Source organism: Rhinatrema bivittatum, chromosome 3, assembly GCF_901001135.1.
Source record: "Rhinatrema bivittatum chromosome 3, aRhiBiv1.1, whole genome shotgun sequence".
In the NCBI taxonomy this organism is placed as follows: Eukaryota; Metazoa; Chordata; class Amphibia; order Gymnophiona; family Rhinatrematidae; genus Rhinatrema; species Rhinatrema bivittatum.
Genome location: NC_042617.1, coordinates 49307605 through 49328793, shown reverse-complemented (window position 1 = coordinate 49328793; position 21189 = coordinate 49307605). Strand labels below are relative to the sequence as shown.

Here is a 21189-nt window from a genome sequence, read left to right as displayed (position 1 = left end):
TTTCCCACATATCGAACATATCTATGTTCGATATGTGGGAAATCCGATCGTTTATGTCGAATCAATTTTTTAAGTTAAAAAAAAATATGAGTTGCGTTTTACTAATGCGGTCAATCCGAATGCACACCCCTAGAAAATAGCCTGGGAGAAGTTTTCAAAACCAGCCCATGGGGTACCTGTCTAACTTTCTCATGTACTTTCTGTGTAGCATGTGCTTCAACAGCTCCCAAAAGCACTCCAAGCTGATCCGTGAGAGGTACATCATGTGACTTGGAGCCTAGCAGAATTAAGCCAAAATAAGTCCAACATAAATTTTACATTTTTCCTAGATAAGTAGTACATTCTAGACCAGGAATGAGCTAACTAAGCTGTAGTTCCCCTTCCATCCATTCCTTTGGTTGCCGTCGTCTTCCCCCACCTAAGTTTTTTTAAATCTCCCGTATGTATATTCAAGAGCCAGTGGCTCACACACACACACACACACACACACACACACACACATTCTGTTGTTGTGCTGCTGTTCATGTGCTCACTGCCTGCCCCAGCACTGCCACATCATTATGTAAAGTTCTTGCTGGCTTACAGCAGCCCCTCCCATTCTGATTCCCATCTTTTTTTGCATCCTGATAGACTCACTGGTTCCACAGCTACCTGCCCTTCTCTGAGCAAGTCTAGCCACCTGAGACAGAAGCCTCGCTAACACTGCTCAGGCACTTCCTCCTGGCTCACCCCTTCTCTTTCTGTGATGCCACTGCTTTCCCACTGACTGTATGCTACAGAATCTGCTACTTTTACGGTTCCCCAGACTCTGCCTACCTACTATAGGGGAGGAGGGACCAGAAGTAATCCATGCTGCTGGCTTCCTCTGGGGCTTAAAAAAAAATTAAGAATGGCTGAGACTACACACATCAGTGTTGAAGCTGAGACAGGCGAGAACCATTGACCCAAAGCAGCACTTCTCCAGATGGAATCCTGCATTCCCAGATGGAGCCAATGCAACTAGGGTTGATGCAGTGCTATGATGCCCTATGGTAAAACAACTTTGTACCCAGCTCCACTCTCCCCATGCACAAAAATGATTATGAATTTGATAATATCAGATTTTATCTGTAAAAAAAATTCAAAGCATAGTCTTCTGAGGTTAAAATATCACTTACAACAACATATATATTATATTTACATATACTGTTTGTTGCGTCTGTTGGTCGCAGATGGCTGCGACCGCTCTGCCTCACCTCTTTTTTTACCTTTATCCTCCTACATGGGTAAGATGGCTGCCTCCGGTGCCGAATGCCGAAACCCTCAGCGTCTCCAACTCAGCATGGGCGTCCCCGTCCGCCATGCTCCTTCCCGTGGCCTCCTAGGGCACGTGCGTTCATGTTGCCTACGCTTATCTACACGTCATGGCGAGAACCTTGGGGGCATCCCCACCACATGATGTCAATACCTCCGGGTATTTAAGCCTCCGCTCTGCTCCTAACGAACGAGTTAGCAAGGACTTTGGTTTATGCTACTCTGACCGCTTCTAAGCTGCACGCTTAGACTCCTCGCTACCCTCCGGAGTATCTCTCTCCAGAAGAAGCTCTGGGCACCCACTCCTCGGGGGCCTCTCACTTCCAACTACCCTTTGGGGCTTCTTCTACTAATTCAGACAACCACTCCTCAGGGGTCTCTCTTTCATTCAGGATTATCTGCGCTTCCAGGTACTCACTCCGAGGGCCTACCAGCTCAGAGTATCCTGCACCACGGACCTCGGGTCCAGGAGGATTCCTGCACTACTCTTCAGTGAGTACCTCTATGATCCAGCTCTCCATTTCCACCCACCAGGTTTGGCTTATCCCGCTCTGAGGAACACTACCAACCTTGAACATCTGGGTGAGTCTTGGCACCTTGCTGGACTTCAATGCCATTTGCTTCCTGCACAAGTACCATCTATTTACAGCAGTACAATAAAGCTTTTCCATCTCCAGTGTCTGCTCTCTGAGTCTAGCCTATTGGTGTGGTTCCCCACGGGGCCCCTCCCTGTGGAAGAAGTCATCACCACAGCGACTAAGAGTCCACACCGTGCCACAAACTCAACACTGCTCTGGTGCCAAACAGAAAACTCTGCAAAAAATAATCCTACTTGAAGCCCATATGGTATTAGGCATTGTGTGAGGGCTTGGCCCTAGAAAAACATGAGTAGACTTAATTATAATTGCATACACAATATAATACATCTCCCATACCAAAATAGCACTAACCACCACCTGTTGTCAAATAGTAATAACTGTAACTATGAAAAGGCAACACTGCAAATATTGAAGCAGGTCCTAAGACACCAATACACATCCTACTTACTACCTTAATAGAAGGCTTGGGGGTAACCTGCATGGAGCAGCAGTTACATGCTAAAAAAAAACCTTTCTGGGCAGACTAGAAGGACCATTTTGGTCTTTTTCTACAATCATTTACTATGTTACTTTGCTACTGCATTTGGAAACCAGACTAAGACAGGCTGTTTTTAGATCTCTATACAAACTACATGCTAGTAGAATACGTCATCTCAGTCATATATGAAGAACACCCAACACAGAATAAAGAAAGCATACAGTATAAATAGAAATGTGCAATCAAAAACTGTACTGGAAACCACAACAAGCTAGACGCTGTAAGAAGTGCAACAATAGGAAAACAGAAACATCACTATGCCTCATAAAACATAAAAGGGGTACATACTCAAAAGCCATTTAGACAGATAACAGGAAAGTTATCCATCTAAATGGCTTAGCTGCATATTGAAAAGGCTTATCTGGCTAAATTCTAGCCAGATAACAATTATCTGGCTACAATTTAGCTGGGTAAGTCGGGGGCGTTCCTGCGGCAGGAAGTAGGCATTTTGGGGAGGAGCGGAGTTCGCCGATATTCGGAGTTAGCCGGTTAACTTAGCTGGCTAACTCTAGACTTGCCATAGGGCAGGCCTAAAGTTTGCTGGATACCACATATCCGGCTAACTAACTTATCCGGGTACATTCAGCGGCGCAGCTGTGCCATTGAATATCCTGGTTAAGTTAGCCAGATATGGGTATCTGGCTAACTTAACTAGCGGCTTAGCGACTGAATATTGACCCCAAAGTGGTCAATATTCAAAACTGGCTGGTTAAGTAACTTACAGGGTCATTCATCAAATCACGTTATGACGTTATTGCGTGTGTGTTATTAAGAGCATACCTGTGTTTGTGATTGAAAGAGCATGTGACCGTGGGTGACAGATAGGGCTGCCAATTGGATCCAGATTTTCAGGACAGGTTGATCCAATCCTGGTTTAACCTGATTGCATGCTGGGACTTATTCTGATTTTCCTATTGCATTCTCTAAGAAAATCAAGACCATAAGTACTCCCATGCAGGGAAGTAAAACAAGGACTGGATCAACCTGTCCTGAAAATCTGGAGCCAGTTGGCAACCCTACTGAGAAAAGAAAAAATTTATATGGAAAACACCGCCCCAGCCATAGTTAATCCATGGAAATCTCAGGGCTTCTGAAAATCAAAAGTTTCCAGGTATAAAGAGAAGGTAATTAGTTTTATCCTTATTAGTTTTAATTATTGCTTTGGCTGTTATTTGATGTGTTTGCTGTATGTATTGTAATATTTTATTGATATTTGGAAATTTTTTATGTTCTTAATTTTTTAGAAGCTATTCTATTCATCAGCTGTTTTGAAATATTTATTCTTTTTATTAGGATGAGTTTGATGTTATGATTAATGATTTATTGTTTGATGTTTTATAAGGAATGGTAGTGTTTCTGTTTTTTCCATTGTTACATTTTATACATATTCTGGCTTCTTGCAGATTCCAGTTTCATTTTTTATCTGTACATTTCTATTTCTATTTTATGGTCTCTTTATTCTGTATTTGGTGAGAGTCTGTTTGTGTTCTGCATGCGTGGCTGAGGAGATAGTGTGCTGTTTCTGTGTAGGGGTCTATAGTAGCTTGGATTGTTGTGTTTTTCCAATAGGAGGTATATTGGTGTTTTAGGGCCTGTTGTAATATTTGCATTGTTGCCTTTTAATAGGTAGGATTATTACTGTTTTAGTGCTGACATTTAGTGATGTTTTGATATGGGAGGTTTACTACATTGTAATTCTGTTTACTCTTGGCTTTCTGAGGGCCAAGCCCATACCCGACATGCATTACCATAGGCCTGTTGCCATATGGGTTCCAATTTCTTCTTTACAGGATTTTTTGTTCGGCACCAGAGCAGTGCATGTAAATATCTTGCTGAAAGTAATATTTTTTATCTCCAAAGACTATACTTTGCCCTTTTTAATGTCAAATCTATTGCTATAAATGCAATTGTTTTAAAATTGTGTGTGTGTGTGTGTGTGTGTGTGTGCGTGCGTGCGTGGAGGGTGCGAACTACACCTGAGAGGGGGAGGGGGCTGTCAACCTGTATGGTTGGCCTAGGGCGCCTAACACCCTTTCACCAGCCCTGCTCAGAGTATAATGACAGAGGATGGGTAATAATACATCAGATAACACTTCTTGGTCACTGAGAAACAACAAAATCAGACAATTCCTTTTATAAATAGGAATCAGGAAAGACACACACTAACAGTTTTTCATTAATTTCACGGGTAGGAAAAGTGCTTCAATTACTGTAGGTAGAATTTTTCAGCTTAAAAGTGATATTATAAAAATAATACGCGCTCCTAATAGTTTACATTAAGTGCTCACTGTCCAAAGTCTACACCTGTGCTGTTATGAGGCTTACACTGGTGCAAGAAGACAACCCTGAAAGAAATATTTGGACTATTTTAAGCTTTAAAAAATTACTCAATCCATTTACAAGGCCTTTTATTGATTTATGTGCTGTTCTCACTAGAATAGCTACAAAAGAGACGCTTTTATCTCCAGTCTAAGAAGGTGCATTAACACTGAGGCTCCATTAGCAATGGCTGCCGCTCCTACAATAAATACTATCCTTTTTTTTCTTTCCTTGCCCTATCCCTTGGGGCTTACTTTAGCTTTGATTCCTTTACCCAGTCTGGTGTCCAACTCCAGTTTTTGTTTGCAGGCTCAGCTTACTTTCTAGTGCAGTTCCCCACAAGATGGGCAGGGCGTTCTCAGTCCTCTTGCAGAGAACTGAGAACGTCCCAAAGCAGAAGCCTTACAGTGCCAGCCAATGCAGCTCATGTCTTCTTTCTTTCTTCTCCTTTCCTCGTACTTAGGGTGCCCATAAAGCTCCAGGCCAAAAGGTGGTAGATGCCTGGAATGCCCTCTCAGAAGAAGTGACGAAGGCAAGAATGGTAACAGAATTCCAAAGGGAGTGGGACAAACACAGAGCTTAAGTTCCCTAGTGGCTAGAGGATGGAAATAAAGAACCGGGTTAACCTATGGCAACTTTTGGAGAAACATTTCCACATGAAGATAATGTGCACAAACAGCTAGTGGTGCATTCAAGGGAGCCATCTGGGCATGTATACTTAATATGACAAGGCAATAGCTAAAGCTACAAGAATGCTGGGCTGCAAAGAGAGAGGAATAACCAGTAAGGAAAAGGAGGTGATGATCCCCTTGTATAGGTCCTTGGTGAGGCCTCACCTGGAGTACTGTGTTCGGTTCTGGAGACCGTATCTCAAAAGGGACAGAGACAAGATGGAGGCGGTCCAGAGAAGGGCAACCAAAATGGTGGGGGGGTCTCTATCAAATGACTTATGAGGAGAGGTTGAAGGACCTAATTATGTATACCCTGGAGGAGAGGAGGTGCAGGGGAGATATGATACAGGCCTTCAGATACCTGAAAGGTTTTAATGATGCACAAACCTTGAACCTTTTCCTTTGGAAAAGAAACAGTAGAACTAGGGGATCACAAAATGAAACGTCAGGGGCAACGACTTAGAACCAATGTCAGGAAATATTTCTTCACAGAGAGGGTGGTGGATGCCTGGAATGTCCTTCCAGAGGAGGTGATGAAGACAAAAACAGTCAAAGAATTTAGATATGACCATTGGATAAACACTGTGGGTCCCTAAAGGCTAGAGGACGGAAATGAAGAAAAGTGTGCATGGGGGTAATCCGCTTAGTTCGAAGGTTACTATCCTTAACAGAAGCACGGGGATTACTACCCTCAACCAAAAAGCCTTGATACTTTTCACACAACTGCAACATCATTCTCCGCTTTGACAGTGTAGGGGGGGGGGGGGAAGGGAAATGGATTCAGACAGCAAACAACACAGGCTCTGATTTTTACGGTATGGGGTACTGATATGCAGACATAAGGGAAAAAGCACAGGACTGCTTCTACGGCCAAGTTTGAAAGTAAAGCACATCAAGCAGCATTGCCTGAATTTTCAAGAAGGCTCCTCACTCAGTAAACATGTTGCTAGCAGTAATTTTTTATGGGTTTGACAGTTGCTTGGTTTCTGATTATAAACATTGCTACCCTTATCATAAGGCTTGAGGGTAACTGCACGGACTACCCTTAAGAGAAACTTGGGAATAACCTGCATGGTGCAGCAGATATTACCATAAGAAACTTGCCAGCAGACTGGATGGACCATTTGGTCCTTTTCTGCCATCATTACTATGTTAATATATGGTTTAGTTATCTGGCAGTTATATTCAACAAAGTTTGATCAAGTTCACTTATGATGGTGGTAGGGCAGGGGCAGTCCATTCTTGTACTTCTACAGCTGAGGCAGGCCCTCTGTGCACCACAAGAAAGAATGAATACATAAAGCTGGAAAAGGAAGGACTGACCATCACTTGCTTTTACGGCTGGGATGAGGCCTTGTTAAACTCTGGAATTTGTTGCCGGAGGATGTGGTGAAAGCTGTTAGTGTAACTGGGTTTAAAAAGGATTAGACAAGTTCCTGGAAGAAATGTCCATAACCATTATTAAGCTGGACCTGGGGAAATGATAAGCAGCATGGAATCTATAACCTTTGGGATTCTGCCAGGTACTTATGACCTGGCTTGGCCACTGTTGGAAACAGGATATTGGGCTTGATGGACCTACGGTCTGATCCAGTATGGCAAATCTTATGTTCTTATGTACCCTAAGATTAACCTGTACAGAGTGGCAATTACAACCCTATAAACCTTGCTGGGCAGACCGGATGGAGCCATTTTGGTCTTTATATACCATCATTTACTATGTTACTATGTTGAGCCGATCAGATTTTACATCAGTGCATGCGAGGAGGTGTAGTTTTGACTTTCCTAAAATAAACAAGAGCAAATCACCATTTGTGCCAGTAAAACCAGACCTGGTTCAATCTATTCCTCTTGCTATGAAGCTATAAGGTCATGCTTCCCAAAAGAAACTCAGCAACATAGTGGAGCAATTCCAAGAGGATGACAAGGTAGGAGACAGCATTGCAAGAGACCATGGCCCATACTGCCCTGTGTCAGCCAATGTCCATCTAAGGTTGGTGCCTAGACAAAACTATTCCAGTGGCCACAAACTGTACCGCTTGTTGAATAGGAACTTCAGACAGGAATCAAATCTGGTTTCAACTTTGAGGGTTTTCTTTGCAGTACAGACAATCTGTCCACTCACTAATGTTAACCAAAAATATAGCATTCTATAGGAGCCAGTCATGAATTCACTGCCACTATTTCCAGGAAGAAATAAATCTGCTTCAATGCAGATGCAAAGTACACAGGTATAAATGTACCTGCATTATGCACACTGGCCACATCTTCAAAGGGAAACTATGAGGAGTTTCCCTTTGAAAATGAGCTTGCAGTCCCACAGAGAGTAGGAAAATTGTCTTTAACATGTATTGGAGCCCACCATTTTCACCCAGCCGGTCATGCACAGGCACTTTTACTGATGAAAAATCCCTCCTGAGTAGATGCCCTCAGACGTAAACCTTAAAATCTGTACTCCCTTGTTTTAGAAAAATGATCATGGTGATCAGCAACCATGCAAAGCAAAGCACTGTAATTTTATGTCAAACCCTAACATCTTATGATTATAGCTTTGTGCCATAGCATTAGTGTTTGATATAATCATGTTTGGTTTTTAGATTTGGAAAACCGCAGATGCTAAAGTGAAGTTCATACCTAAATGTCAACTGCAGGGAAGAGGACATGTGTATGTGCAATAGTGGACATGTCAGGCTGTGGAAGGGGAGGGCATGGCAGAGGGAGGAAAGCAGAGGAAAATAGTAGAGGTGCACAGCCACAAAATATTTGTTTTATTTTTCATTTCATATATTGTTTTTTTTAATTAATTTCTTCGTGCTTTTCCATTTTGTTTTTATTTAATCTGCACTACATTTTTAGTGTACAATAAATCCCATTTAGTGTACACTATTTTGATTTTGTGCGCACTATTTTGATTTAGTACATACACAGAGGGTAGGGTTGCCAACTGGCTCCAGATTTTCAGGACAAGTTGCTCCAGTCCTGATTTTACCCCATTGCATTCTGGGATTTATTCTGATTTCCCTATTGCATTCCCTAAGAAAAGCAAAACTAAGTACTTGCATACAGGGGAGTAAAACCAGGACTGGATCAACCTGTCCTGAAAATCTGGAATCAGTTGGCAACTCTAACAGAGGGAAATTTTCAAACCTATCTGGGTTACTGGATTTGCACACATAAGTGGACGTGCAGAGATTTATCATAGTATTTTCTAAAGTACTACATAGCTTAGCTATGAAAGAGCATGCATATGTTTTGATATAAGCAAATACTTGCAATGCAATTAAAGCACATGCTTTACCTATTTTACATATGAAAAAAATATATCATGTACACATAAAACCCTGATTTATATGTGGAAATACGTATATTTTAAAATATGTGGGTGTACTTTAAATTATCAGTTTGCAGATACCTCTGCCAATTCACCCAGTCTGTCTCCAGTTCACCAAGACCTTCCTTGTACTTCACTCTGAACCCCCCAGTTCACCCAAGCCTCATTAACACATGTGAAAAGCCCATAATGCAACTTGGAAAATAACTCCCTATGCTTGCAACTCTTGGCCCGGCCCCAGAATGTCTTATCTTCTTCTGTCCTCATTCTTGGTGACCACAGGCAAGAGAGCTTTAAAAATACTTGATGATATTGCAGTATGTTCTGACTGCCCAGAAAGGTGAATTTTAAAATCGGCACATGGACGCACATGTTATAAAAAAACCTGGCCGCTCGCACAAGTCCGCCCAATTTTAAGTGGATGCTGGCCCGTGTGTGCGCAAACACCACTTCTACCGCATAAGTGGGGAAAGTTTTCAAAGCCGACGCTATTGCCAGTTTTACCAGTTCCTCTCCAGTTTGCCCAGTTAACAGCTTAAGTCCTCCAAACCGCCCTGGTTTGAAAGCCTGTACACCTGTATCTCAGACCCTTTACACCCCTCTGAAATGGCTCGTCAGTTATTTTATTTTACTTACACGCCATCCATAGCAGAAGTAAAGTTATATGGAAGGGAACTCGGCGCGTGTTGGATTTACGCGCAAATTTCTGGTTCAAGTCTCGAAATGCCCATGTACCGCCCATACCCTGCCCAGATCGTGCCCACACCCCATTCCAAGTCGGTATATAAAGTGAAATAAATAAAATTCCTTCCTGAAAACTTCCGAGATGTGCTCACTGCGGCATTTACGCACGTATCCGGGCGGCTTTTACAATCCGCTCAGCGTGCACAAGCCTGACTTATTCGCGTACCGCCCGATTGATGCGCGCATCGGGCTTTTAAAATTCACTTTAGAGATTTCAGCTGAACTGAACAGGTCCTATTTCTCTGCAGGAGATATAAATAAACCGAGAGACTAAGGGGGTCATTTTCCAAAGGTATCGCACGCGAAAAGGGAACGGAGGCATCCTGCGCTGCTCAGCGCGCGCAAGTTGCACAATTGTGCATCCCCTTGTGTGCGCCGACCCTGGATTTTATAACATGCTTGCCCAATCTGAGATAATTAATAAACAGCATTGCATGCCGCACAACCTCAGCCGCATAGAACAGGAAGCTATCGATTCCATAGCCTCCGAAACAATCCAGACATCATTATCAAAGAAGCTGACAAAAGAGGAGCCGTGGCTGTCATGAATAGATTGGACTACACACGAGAAGCAAAGAGACAACTCTTCAACACAGCATTTTACAAGCCTCTGCTCTCAGATCCCACTAAAGAATACCAGAAGGAACTACACAATCTCTTGAAGGGATTCCCTACTGGAATACACCAACAGATTTACCTGGAAACACCTCAGGAACCTCAACCAGGTATTTTCTACCTATTACCCAAAATACACAAACTGGGGACCCCTGGACCCTCCATTGTTTCTAGCATCAACACCCTCACAGTCAGGCCGATACAGTACAGTGCGCTCCCATGGAGCGCACTGTTAGCCTGCTCTGGGACGTGCGTTTTCCCTTACCCCTTATTCAGTAAGGGGAGGAATACGCACGTCCAACCCGCGGCACCTAATAGCGCCCCCAACATGCAAATGCATGTTGATGGCCCTATTAGGTATGCGCGCGGGGTACAGAAAGTAAAATGTGCAGCCAAGCCGCACATTTTACTTTCAGAAATTAGCGCCGCTAATTTCTTCCGGCGCCGGGAAAGTGCACAGAAAAGCAGTAAAACTGCTTTTCTGTGCACCCTCCGACTTAATATCATAGCGATATTAAGTTGGAGGTCCCAAAAAGTAAAAAAAAAAAAATTTTGAATTCGGCCCACGGCTGTCGGGCCGAAAACCGGACGCTCAATTTTGCCGGCGTCCGGTTTCCGAGCCCGTGGCTGTCAGCGGGCTTGAGAACCGACGCCGGCAAAATTGAGCGTCGGCTGTCAAACCCGCTGACAGCCGCCGCTCCTGTTAAAAAGGAGGAGCTAGGGACGCACTAGTGTCCCTAGTGCCTCCTTTTACCCGGATCTACCGCCGGACCTAATTTAAATAGAGAATCGCGTGCACCGGCGAAGGGCCGGTGCGTGCGCCGGGAGAGCGGGCGTTCGTCCGCTCTCCCGCGGACTTTACTGTATCGGCCCGAGTATGATTGTCTGGCTATATGGAGGGTTGGCAGCCCCTGAACCCCACCCTCAGAAACCCCCCAAATCTCCCCAAGAAGAGCCATGAAAACACAGGCTTACCTCTTTTAGGCTCACATCCAGCATTGCTCTGTGTGGGGATCATAGCAAATGTCATCCAACAGCTTACCTTTTATTTGAGCTGGTGGGGGGGGGGGGGGGGGACGGGGGGGGGGGGACAGTATTTTGAGGGAAGTTGTTAAGCATTGCCTGGCAAGATCTAGGTACCTCAACAGAGGTTAAGTCCCCTTGTTTTTTGAAGCCTTATGAATAAAATAGTGTTGAACTAATGGAACTTAATGATTTTTTTGGAATACAAGGAACAGATAGTCTTCTTGTTTATACAGCTTTGTTAAAATATTATTGCAGACATTGCACTGGTTCCTAGAAAACCCACACACCTCTTTTGAGAAAACAGAATAAGCAGGACGGCTATAGATCTCCCCACAGAAATTACACCCTAGCAGAATACTTCAACTTGGTCACAAACAGAACATGGCCAGACCTTACTAAACAAATTAGAAATGTGCAAACAGCAACTTAACTGGAAATCCCAAGACCCCCAGCAAGCACTCTCCTCTTTCCCTTCTCTCCCCTTAGGTCCCAGTAAGCACTCTTCTCCTTCTGTTCCCTCCCCAAGATCCCAGCAAGCTCGCCCCCCCTTCCAAGACCTCAGTAGGCATGCTCCCCCTTCCCTTCCCCCACTTTCCTCTCATCAACCAATTTTCCTAAAATCACCTGCCTGGCTGGGGTTCAGTGCCTTTTAGCCTGAGGATGGCTGATAAGGTCACTCCCTCCTCAGTAGAATAATGCTACATAGAAGCACAAGCCCTCATGATACTCAGGGTATCTCCACTTCCACCTTCTGGGCAGTCGCACAGCATATGGTGTCTCTTTTTTGTGTGTGTGTGTGTGTGTGTGTTGATGCATGCTGACAATGAAACCTTTGGTAGTCAGCCACTGAAATCCTTATCCATGGGGCTCAGGGCAATGACAGCTCTAGCAGGGAGATGGCGGGAGGGAGGGGAAGGGAGGCATGAATCGAAGTGACTGTGCTGGAGTAACCCTGCTCCCAACATGATCTGAGCACCAGCGGTTATTTGGGGACAGGCAGGTCAATGTCAGCTTGTAGAGGTAAAGGTGCCGTACTTAGTACCGGCACATACCGGTATATTTTAGCATGCTCCCGTTAATGTCCTTTTCGCCTTAATACATAACATGCTATTTTAAATTTGTGCGTCATAGGCTCGACAGTGCCTTTTCAGCATTGTACCTGGAATAAAACAAAATAACAATCAGGTCAATCCAGTAAAGTGTGGTCGTGTTTACCCCGCTCCTAACCCGCTTTCTACTCACTTTTCGGCCGCGTTAGCCCTTCCTGCGATCCACAATCCCCTTTAACCTACTCTTACCGCGTCCTTAAAACACTGGGTAACCCCTTCCGCCCGCGGCATGTATATTACATGTAAACGATCGAATTAGCTGTTCCCTCCCATCCAGTAACGCGCGCCCCGACTATCGCTTTTTTACCCTGCCGTTTTGCTGCGCATTTAACCTGCTAACTTACCGCCTACCCTTACCCCTGCGTTAGAGGCAGGGGTAAGGGTAGGCGGCAAACTTTCCTCCAGCCCCCGCTCACCTGCCCTGGCCGCGTCCATGGGTGCTGGTCTCTGGGGCAGCCACAGTCCTCTCCCCTCCTCCTGAAGCAACGAAAGCGAGAAAAAGCGAAAAAAAAAAGCGAAAAAAAAAGTTGCAAGAGAGAGAGGGGAGAGAGGACGGGCAATCCTACGCTCGGGATTGCCAGTCCTCTCTCCCCTCCTCCCAAAGCAAGGCGCGAAAAGCAGCCTTGCTCCGGGAGGAGGGGAGGACTGGCAGTGTAAAGCGACGAAGCGACTTACTTTTTTTGCAGCTCCCCTTCGGAGACGGACATCGGCGAGGACGACCGCGGCTCCCCTCCCCTGCCTCCAGCTGCCCGCGAAGATTTATTTATTTATTTATTTATAATTTTTATATACCGATGTTCCTGTAAAGAATACATATCGCACCGGTTTACAAGAAACTGAACAGTCGCGGAAATACATTAAAACAGTCGCCTCAAGGCAGAATACATTAATACAAGTATACAGGAAAACTATTAAAGAGAACTTTCATATACTAAATTAAATGTAACTGGGAACCATAAATCAGGAACATATGTACAGAGGTAGGTATATCGTCTGTCGCCTGCACAGGTGAAAGCGGCCCCTGTTCGTGCAATTGGGCCGCTCAAGGCGTGATGTCATGACGTTTGGCGTCACGGCATGTGACGTCACGTCTTGAGCGGCCCAATTGCACGCACAGGGGCCGCTTTCGCCCATGCGATGCGTCTATCTTTGCGGGCAGCTGGAGGCAGGGGAGCCGCGGTCGTCTTCACTGATGTCCGTCTCCGGAGGGGGGCTGCAAAAAAAGTAAGTCGCTTCGTCGCTTTACACTGCCAGTCCTCTCTCCCCTCCTCCCGGAGCAAGGCTGCATTTCGCGCCTTGCTTTGGGAGGAGGGGAGAGAGGGCTGACAATCCCGAGCGTCGGAGAGCCGTCCACTTCCTGGTACCTGTCATTTCAAATGTCATTTCAAATGACATTTGAAATGACAGATACCAGCGTGTCCATGAAGCGTTAGGCTCGCGCACCCAGGGCCTAATGCTGTTAGTATACAGCGCCCACTGTATAGGCGCTGTATACTATAGCGCTCTATACAGTAAAATGGGTTGCGCGGGCCTAACGCTTCACGGATGCTTCTTAGACGCAGCTTGCATTTGCAAGCTATTTACATACAGGATCGAGCAGTAGGTGAGCTGCACTGTGCGTGCGGCAACCGCGGGTGCGCTGGGCACTAATGCAGCTCTTCCTACTACTCGTTACTGGATTGACCTGAATGTTTGCTGAACAAATATATGTACATAGAACTTAACCCATATTTTGATATTAAGAGGGCAGTATACTCACATTTAATGCTAGAACACAAACTCTTTGGTGGAGATGAATCAACAGCAGCTGAAATAAGCAGGAATAATTAATCCATTACATATAGATGACACAAGTTATTTTGCCCAACATAAAAAGTAAAGATCTGAACATGTATGCCCCGAAATAAAGGAGGCAAAGTAGACATATGAAGGAAACATTTAAATATCTCCAAGGAATAAATGCACAGGGAATGGAAAGGTGGCTCTGGAATGAAGGTGAAAGGGGACAGACGGAGGAGGAGTACTCTAAGGAAATATTTCTTTACAGAGAGGGAGGTGGATGCATGGAACAGCCTCCCCGTGGAGACGAGGACGGTCTCGGAATTCAAGAAAAAATGGGACAGACAAAAAGCATTTCTGAGGGAGAGGAAGAGACTGCCAAGCTGAATGGGAGATGTGGATGGGCGGTATGGTCTCATCTGCTGACATGTTCTATGTTTTTGCATAATTATAAAGTTGGTAGGGTTAATAAACTCATCAGATTTACCTATTGGCTGAGTATTCTCTGTGGTATGCTTTTACCTTCTAGAGAAAGCATTTCTTGCAAATGATGTTTGCTTCCAGTTCCCATGGAAGGTGCATGGATGTTTTCTGGCTTTAATTATATTTTGTATTAAAAAAAAAAGAATGTCTCTTCCAGGTCCTCAGTATGTCTTGCTTAGCTTTTCTTCTGTTTGGCTGCAATTTTTTTTTTAATTGTATTCCTCATCTTTTTTCTCCTCTCACAACCTTAAAACCATACAATCCAAGATTCCAAGTAAACTTCTTTGAATCTCAGTTTATTAAAGCTATCCCTACAAGAGGAGGGAGAACAAGCCAACAGGTTCATTCATCAAAATGTATTAGGGTGTTATCACTGGAGTTAGGGCCCTAATGCCCACCATAACACCTGCGTTATTTTTTGCATCCCATGATGTGTATGCAAACCCTGAAAGATTAGTCAAAGGGGAGGAGTTTGGGCAGTGTTTATGAAAATAAGGGACAATTAAAGTTGTGTGTGATAGCATAATGCATGTTTTAACTATATCCTTTTCCCTAGTGTTAAGCTGTGTAATATACCCAAAATGGGGGAGAGAGAATGCACGCCTCATGCATATTAGTCATCTATTTATACCACTATGGGAGGGTCATATAGTAACTCGAGGTGAGATTTTGGTGGAAGTCTAAGGTTTGGGGGGCAGTTTCACATGCACAGGCAGAGGTGCGAACAGCACAGTACACATCAGTGAAGATTTGATGTGATTTGGAATGAGGAAAGGTACACAAAGATGAGATTTCTACAATGTACTCTCACCCTTGCTTGATGCACTTTCTATCCGGGTACTAGCAAGCTAGGGTGAGAGAACATTGTAGAAATCTCATCTTTGTGTACCTTTCCTCATTCCAAATCACATCAAATCTTCACTGATGTGTACTGTGCTGTTCACACCTCTGCCTGTGCATGTGAAACTACCCTCCAAACCCTAGACCACCACCAAAACCTCACCTCGACTTACCAGATGAACCTCCTATAGTGGTATAAATAGTTGTCTACTATGAAAGCTTTACAAATACCGAGTCCACAACTACCACTACTTGTTGACCCTAACAGATAGGAAACCTCCATTTGCACCATAGCATACAGTTCTGATTCCAATCTACTATCATAATGTATCTTTTTTAAATGATTTGTTGCTCCATTCCATGAAATGACATTCAAGTACAAAGCACATTTTCTTTCTTTTAATATACCTTATTATGGCATTGTTAGACTTTAAAAGAAGTATTATGGAGAGGCAAGAAGAAAGAGTTTGACATTTTCTAAATGAAAGTGAAATGTGGTATTATTTATTCCAAATATTTGATTACTACCACAGGAGTTTTAGTGCTCTAGTAATACATGCACTTATATTCATTAAAGGAATTCATCTGCTAATCACCCAAGTATAGCAATTATTCCATAAAGTCATATAATTTTGCTATTTTACATGCCACTTTTATGGATATGATAGTTACTATTGTAATTTAGAAATACCTTTAGCAGAAAATAATTTCCTGTAATGGGTAGCCATGTGATCTTGAATGATGTACTGAGTCGACAATTTGCATGAAGAACCAGGGAAAAAGGCTGTAAGAATGACATCTTGTTATAGTCATCAGACACAGATCCTTTCTGAGTAAAAAATATTGATGAAGATTCACTTTAAAAAAAACCTCCCCTTTAATCCAGCCATCTTTGCTCCTCCCCTTTGCAGCATGCTCAGGCAGCTCAGAGGACCATCTCCTGGGCTGAAGGAGCAGTCATTTTTCCTTCCCTGTCCTGTCCTGAGTGCATCGCTTCCACGGGATCCCCAGGCCAGGTTGATCCCAGTAGATGAGGGATCTGAATCCTCTGTGCTGACGTGCACAGCATTATGGCCCTAGCATATTCACTTTTTATATTGTTCAGTAGAAAAATATACAGACTGCAGTTTAATGCATGTTAATAAGGTTTTCTTTAAACTCATATTAAGTTTTATAATGAAATATATTAATATCAGAATTTAAAAACAAAAAATACTGCAATGTAATGAAAGTGAGAAAAAAACATGTTCTCTTGTTTAGGGGTCAGCAGATCTCCAGGAAAAACAACAGAATTACTTGTTGTAAGCTACTGACAGTGTGAAGCAGAGGACAATGTAAAAGGTTTGAGTATACAGAAATAAATATCTATCTTTACTCATAATTAATATTCATCGTGGTAAGTAAGCCTTCAATTTATGGCTGTCTGGAAGCTTTCCACAGTTTTAAAAATAATTGTTTCATGATTAATTTTCTCAAAAGTCATCTCTGCTTACCTCCAGGGAGGAATTTGGGACATCACTGGTATTACCCATCAGGCCATCACCTAATCTTGCTAAGTGTGCAGTTTTATGCACATATATCTACAGGCCTCAATTCACCCACATTCCACAGTTCGAAAAACTGCTGTCATAAAATATTTGTTGTCTTCACTTAAAGTTAAAAAATGTGCATCCTATTTTAAAAAAACTGTTGATGGGGGGGGGGGGGGGAGTTGCATATCTCAGAGCTTTGCATAAACAGAGTTTATCTGGTTTATTAGGATGGCCCACACTGTGAGTCATGGAATACATTACATCTACCAACATCACTGTACTCTCTCCTCCCCTTATTATCCCTTTTTCAAAACACATCCTTCATAAACAGCATCATGAATGTCTGGAATACTGGGTGAAGGAAGGGCACTGGGCATATTTAAATCTACTGAGAAAGCACAAAGGAAAAGCATGGATCCATAAGGAGATACCTATACTTCTGCCCCTCCCCTTTTTGAAAATGTTTTCAAACATAGCTAAACAGAAAACAGCAGAGAATGGGGAGTTTTGCAGTAAAAAACCCAAAAAAACAAAAACTTTAGAAACTGTAGATACAGCAAGGAAAATTAACTATCAACATACACTTAAATATTTTAAAGAATGTTTAAAAGTCACAGCTATGTTGGTTTGTTTGGAATTTCAAAGTCTTTTATAGTCACACTTCCATCAATAACTCATTAAGATGAAGAGTCACACTATTTCATCCATCAACGGCAGGTTCACATCAGAGTATTTACTTTAAAAATCCTTTTGCATGAACAGGCATACATAAAACATCAACTTGTATTCCCTACATCTCATGACCTTTTGTGACTGAAGCAATGGGAGACAGCATCCCAGAGGCTGAAAGGCAGGCTTCTGGAATCCTTCTTCATGTGAATTTGGACATTGTTTCCTATAGTTGTGATCTCAAGCAGCTTCCTGACTTTCAGAAAGTAACAGGATCTATTTGGGAACTGATGAGATAAAAGCAGATGGGAGAGGAAATCCAAAAAGCCTAAACTTTCATCAGCAGGAAATAGAATTTTGGAATTTTTGATGCAGGAAATGACATCATATTTTCAACAAGTTTATGGAAAGTACTTTAGGACTATCAGCAATATCTGTTAGCAGCAAATCTGTAAAAAATGATGGAATATTACTACCCTGGTGAGAGAGGATGAAGAATTAAAATACAAAATAAGGAAAATGAGGGTAGCAGAATCTAGAGGAATATCCAAGCCACTGAAGGTTTTACTACCAGAACAAATTATTCTCCCTGGAAGTGTATACTGCCAAATTGTATAACCATTATCACTCTTTATGGAAAGTCAAAGGTCTAGAATTTCAAAATAGTAACAATTATTTTGGTCTTAAGAATACATTAACTTTGATCATATTTTTCTTTCAAGATTACAAATCTCTTTGTAGCTGGGCATCATGGTCTCCAGGATGCTGGAGGGTTTCTAGAGACCCTTTCAGACCTGCACTGCCATTGTGGCTTCTTTATCGGAGGATCTTCACAGTAGCACTGTGCTCCTCTATTTCTTGGCAAAAGTTTTACAAAGCTACCAAAACACTGCAAATCAGGCTTTGAAGTTCAGTGGACCAAGAAAACAACAAGGAAGGCTATCTAAAAAACGCCGTGAGGAAAACAAAGTGGAATAGAAGCCAGATGTCCGATCAGAAACTTTATTTTTTGGAGACGTGGTTTTATAAAAGAAGCCCGACTCCGGCCGAGTTTCGCCCCTTACATTGGGGCTGCCTCAGGGGCTGTGTGCAGTCAAACGTATTGTATCAGGAATCAGTCTCATTCGAACAGATTATATCGGATGGTATTTTTCTCAGCGCAACCGTGGCATGGTCAGTCTCCGCTCCGATCGCAAAAGAATAGAGGGAGTTTAGCAATAAAATAAAGTTTCTGATCGGACATCTGGCTTCTATTCCACTTTGAAGTTCAGTGGTCAGGTATAAGGCTGAAGCAGAACCCTATTCATCCTTTGGCTATCAGCAGTCTGCGGTCTTGCCTCTAAGTCCTGGGCAGTCCTGAGTTTTACACTTCTTTTCAATGAGCTGCCGGCTGCCGCTCTCAGGACCTGCAGGTTATAGCTCCTAGTCATAAGACCTCAGTACCTCCTTGGCTATCTAGGCCCAAATAAATCTCCTGGTTTAGCTTTATCTTCCTAGATCAGGCTTTTCTTCAAAATGCCCTTCCTTGTCAAATTCAGGGTATTGCTCCATGCCTTGTCTCCCTTTCTTCCCAGTTTTGGGCAAGCTTCCTAAGGTTCTGCAGAGCAGACTTTTAAAGTCTTTCTCCATCAGTTGGTATTCACATCTGGTTCCCTTTCTCCTTGGCATATCTCTGAGTTGCCAAACCAGTTCTTTTCTAGCCCTCTTGATTAGCTTCAGGAGGAGCAAGTAGGAGGATTTAAGGTTCTCCCTTTTTCTAGAACCTCACTCTAGGAACACTTTGAGCTTATAATATGAAGCTTAATTTTTTTAAAATCCTTTTTTCATACTTCTCTGTGGTGCTGGGCTAATACAGCTGATGTAACACTAATTAGTGAGTTGAATTCTTTCTGCTGTAGTTTCCTTATAAATTCCCCATTACACTATTTACTCAATGAATTTGTTTTTCTCATTTTGTCTATAAATTGACATATCTTTATTTCTGCAAGAAAAAAAAAATCTATAAGCACATTTATACACTATCCCAACCCTTTTCTGTATACTTTCAATTAGTAATATTCTTGCTTTATGTTACATAAGAACATAAGAACATACGATATGCCATACTGGGATAGACCAAGGATCTATCTAGCCCAGTACCCTGTTTCCTACAATGGCCAATCCAAGTCACAAGTACCTGGAAAGTACCCAAACATTAGATGAATCACAAGCTAATATTGCTTATTAACTTCCGTAATAGCAGTTTATGGATTTTTCCTCTAGGAACTTATCCAAACCTTTTTTAAACCCAGTTACATTAACTGCTGTAACCACATCCTCTGGCAATGAATTCCAGAGCTTAACTATGTGATGAGTGAAAAATAATTTTCTTCAATTTGTTTTAAATGAGCTACTTACTAACTTCATGGAGTGTCCCCTGGTCCTTCTATTATCTGAGAGAGTAAATAACCAATTTACATTAACTTGTTCCTTTCATGATTTTGTAGACCTCTATCATATCCCCCCTCAGTTGTCTCTTCTCCAAACTGAACATCCCTAACATCTTTAGCCTTTCCTCATAGGGCAGCTGCTCCATGCTTCTTATCATTTTGGTTGCCCTTCTCTGCACTTTCTCCAGTACAACTATATCTTTTTTGAGATGTGGCAACCAGAATTGCACACAGCATTTAAGGTGTGGTATCACCATGGAGCAATACAGAGGCATTATGCAATCCTCTGTTTTATTTGCCATTTCTTTCCTAATAATTCCTAACATTCTGTTTGTTTTTTTGATCACCACAGCACACTGAGCCAACAATTTCAATGTGTTATTTACTATGATGCCTAGATCTCTTTCTTGGATGGTAATTCCTAAGATAGAATTACAGCAAGGGTTATTTTTCCCTATATGCATCACTTTGCACTTGTCCACATTAAATTTCATCTGCCATCTTGAAGCTCAGTCTTCCAGTCTCGCAAGGTCCTCCTGCAATTCATCACAATCCACTTGAGATTTAACTACTCTGCATAATTTTGTGTCATCCACAAATTTGATCATCTCACTCATTATACCCCTTTCCAGATCATTTATAAATATATTAAAAAGCACTGGTCCAAGTACAGACCCCTGAGGCACTCCACTGTTCAGCTTTTTCCACTGTGACAACTGATCATTTAATCCTATTCTCTGTTTTCTGTCTTTTAACCAGCTTGTAATTCACAAAAGAACATTGCCTCCTATCCCATGACTTTTTAGTTTTCTTAGAAGTCTCTCATGCAGGACTTTGTCGAACGCCTTCTGAAAATCCAAATACACCACATCTACTGGTTTACCTTTGTCCACATGTTTATTCACCTCATCAAAAAAATATAGGAGATTTGTGAGACAAAACCTCCCTTGGGTAAATTCATGTTGGCTGTGTCCCATCAAACCTTGCCTATCTAAATGATAAGGGGAATGGAACAACTCCCCTATGAGGAAAGACTAAAGAGTTTAGGACTTTTCAGCTTGGAGAAGAGACGGCTGAGGGGGGATATGATAGAGGTGTTTAAAATCATGAGAGGTCTAGAACAGGTAGATGTGAATCGGTTATTTACTCTTTCAGATAGTAGAAAGACTAGGGGGCACTCCATGAAGTTAGCATGGGGCACATTTAAAACTA

General features: G+C 42.7%; 1 protein-coding gene across 1 annotated transcript in view; it reads right to left on the bottom strand.

Annotated features, from left to right (window-relative positions):
* Positions 1-21189, bottom strand: part of LOC115086828 (spermatogenesis-associated protein 7-like) — a 276148-nt gene that overhangs the window by 197109 nt on the left and 57850 nt on the right. Inside the window, exons 3-4 of the mRNA XM_029593202.1 lie at positions 16039-16131; positions 14005-14052 (exon numbers count right to left, since the gene is read on the bottom strand). Of these exons, the coding sequence (XP_029449062.1) occupies positions 14005-14052; positions 16039-16131 (141 nt within the window). The remainder of the gene's footprint in view (positions 1-14004; positions 14053-16038; positions 16132-21189) is intronic.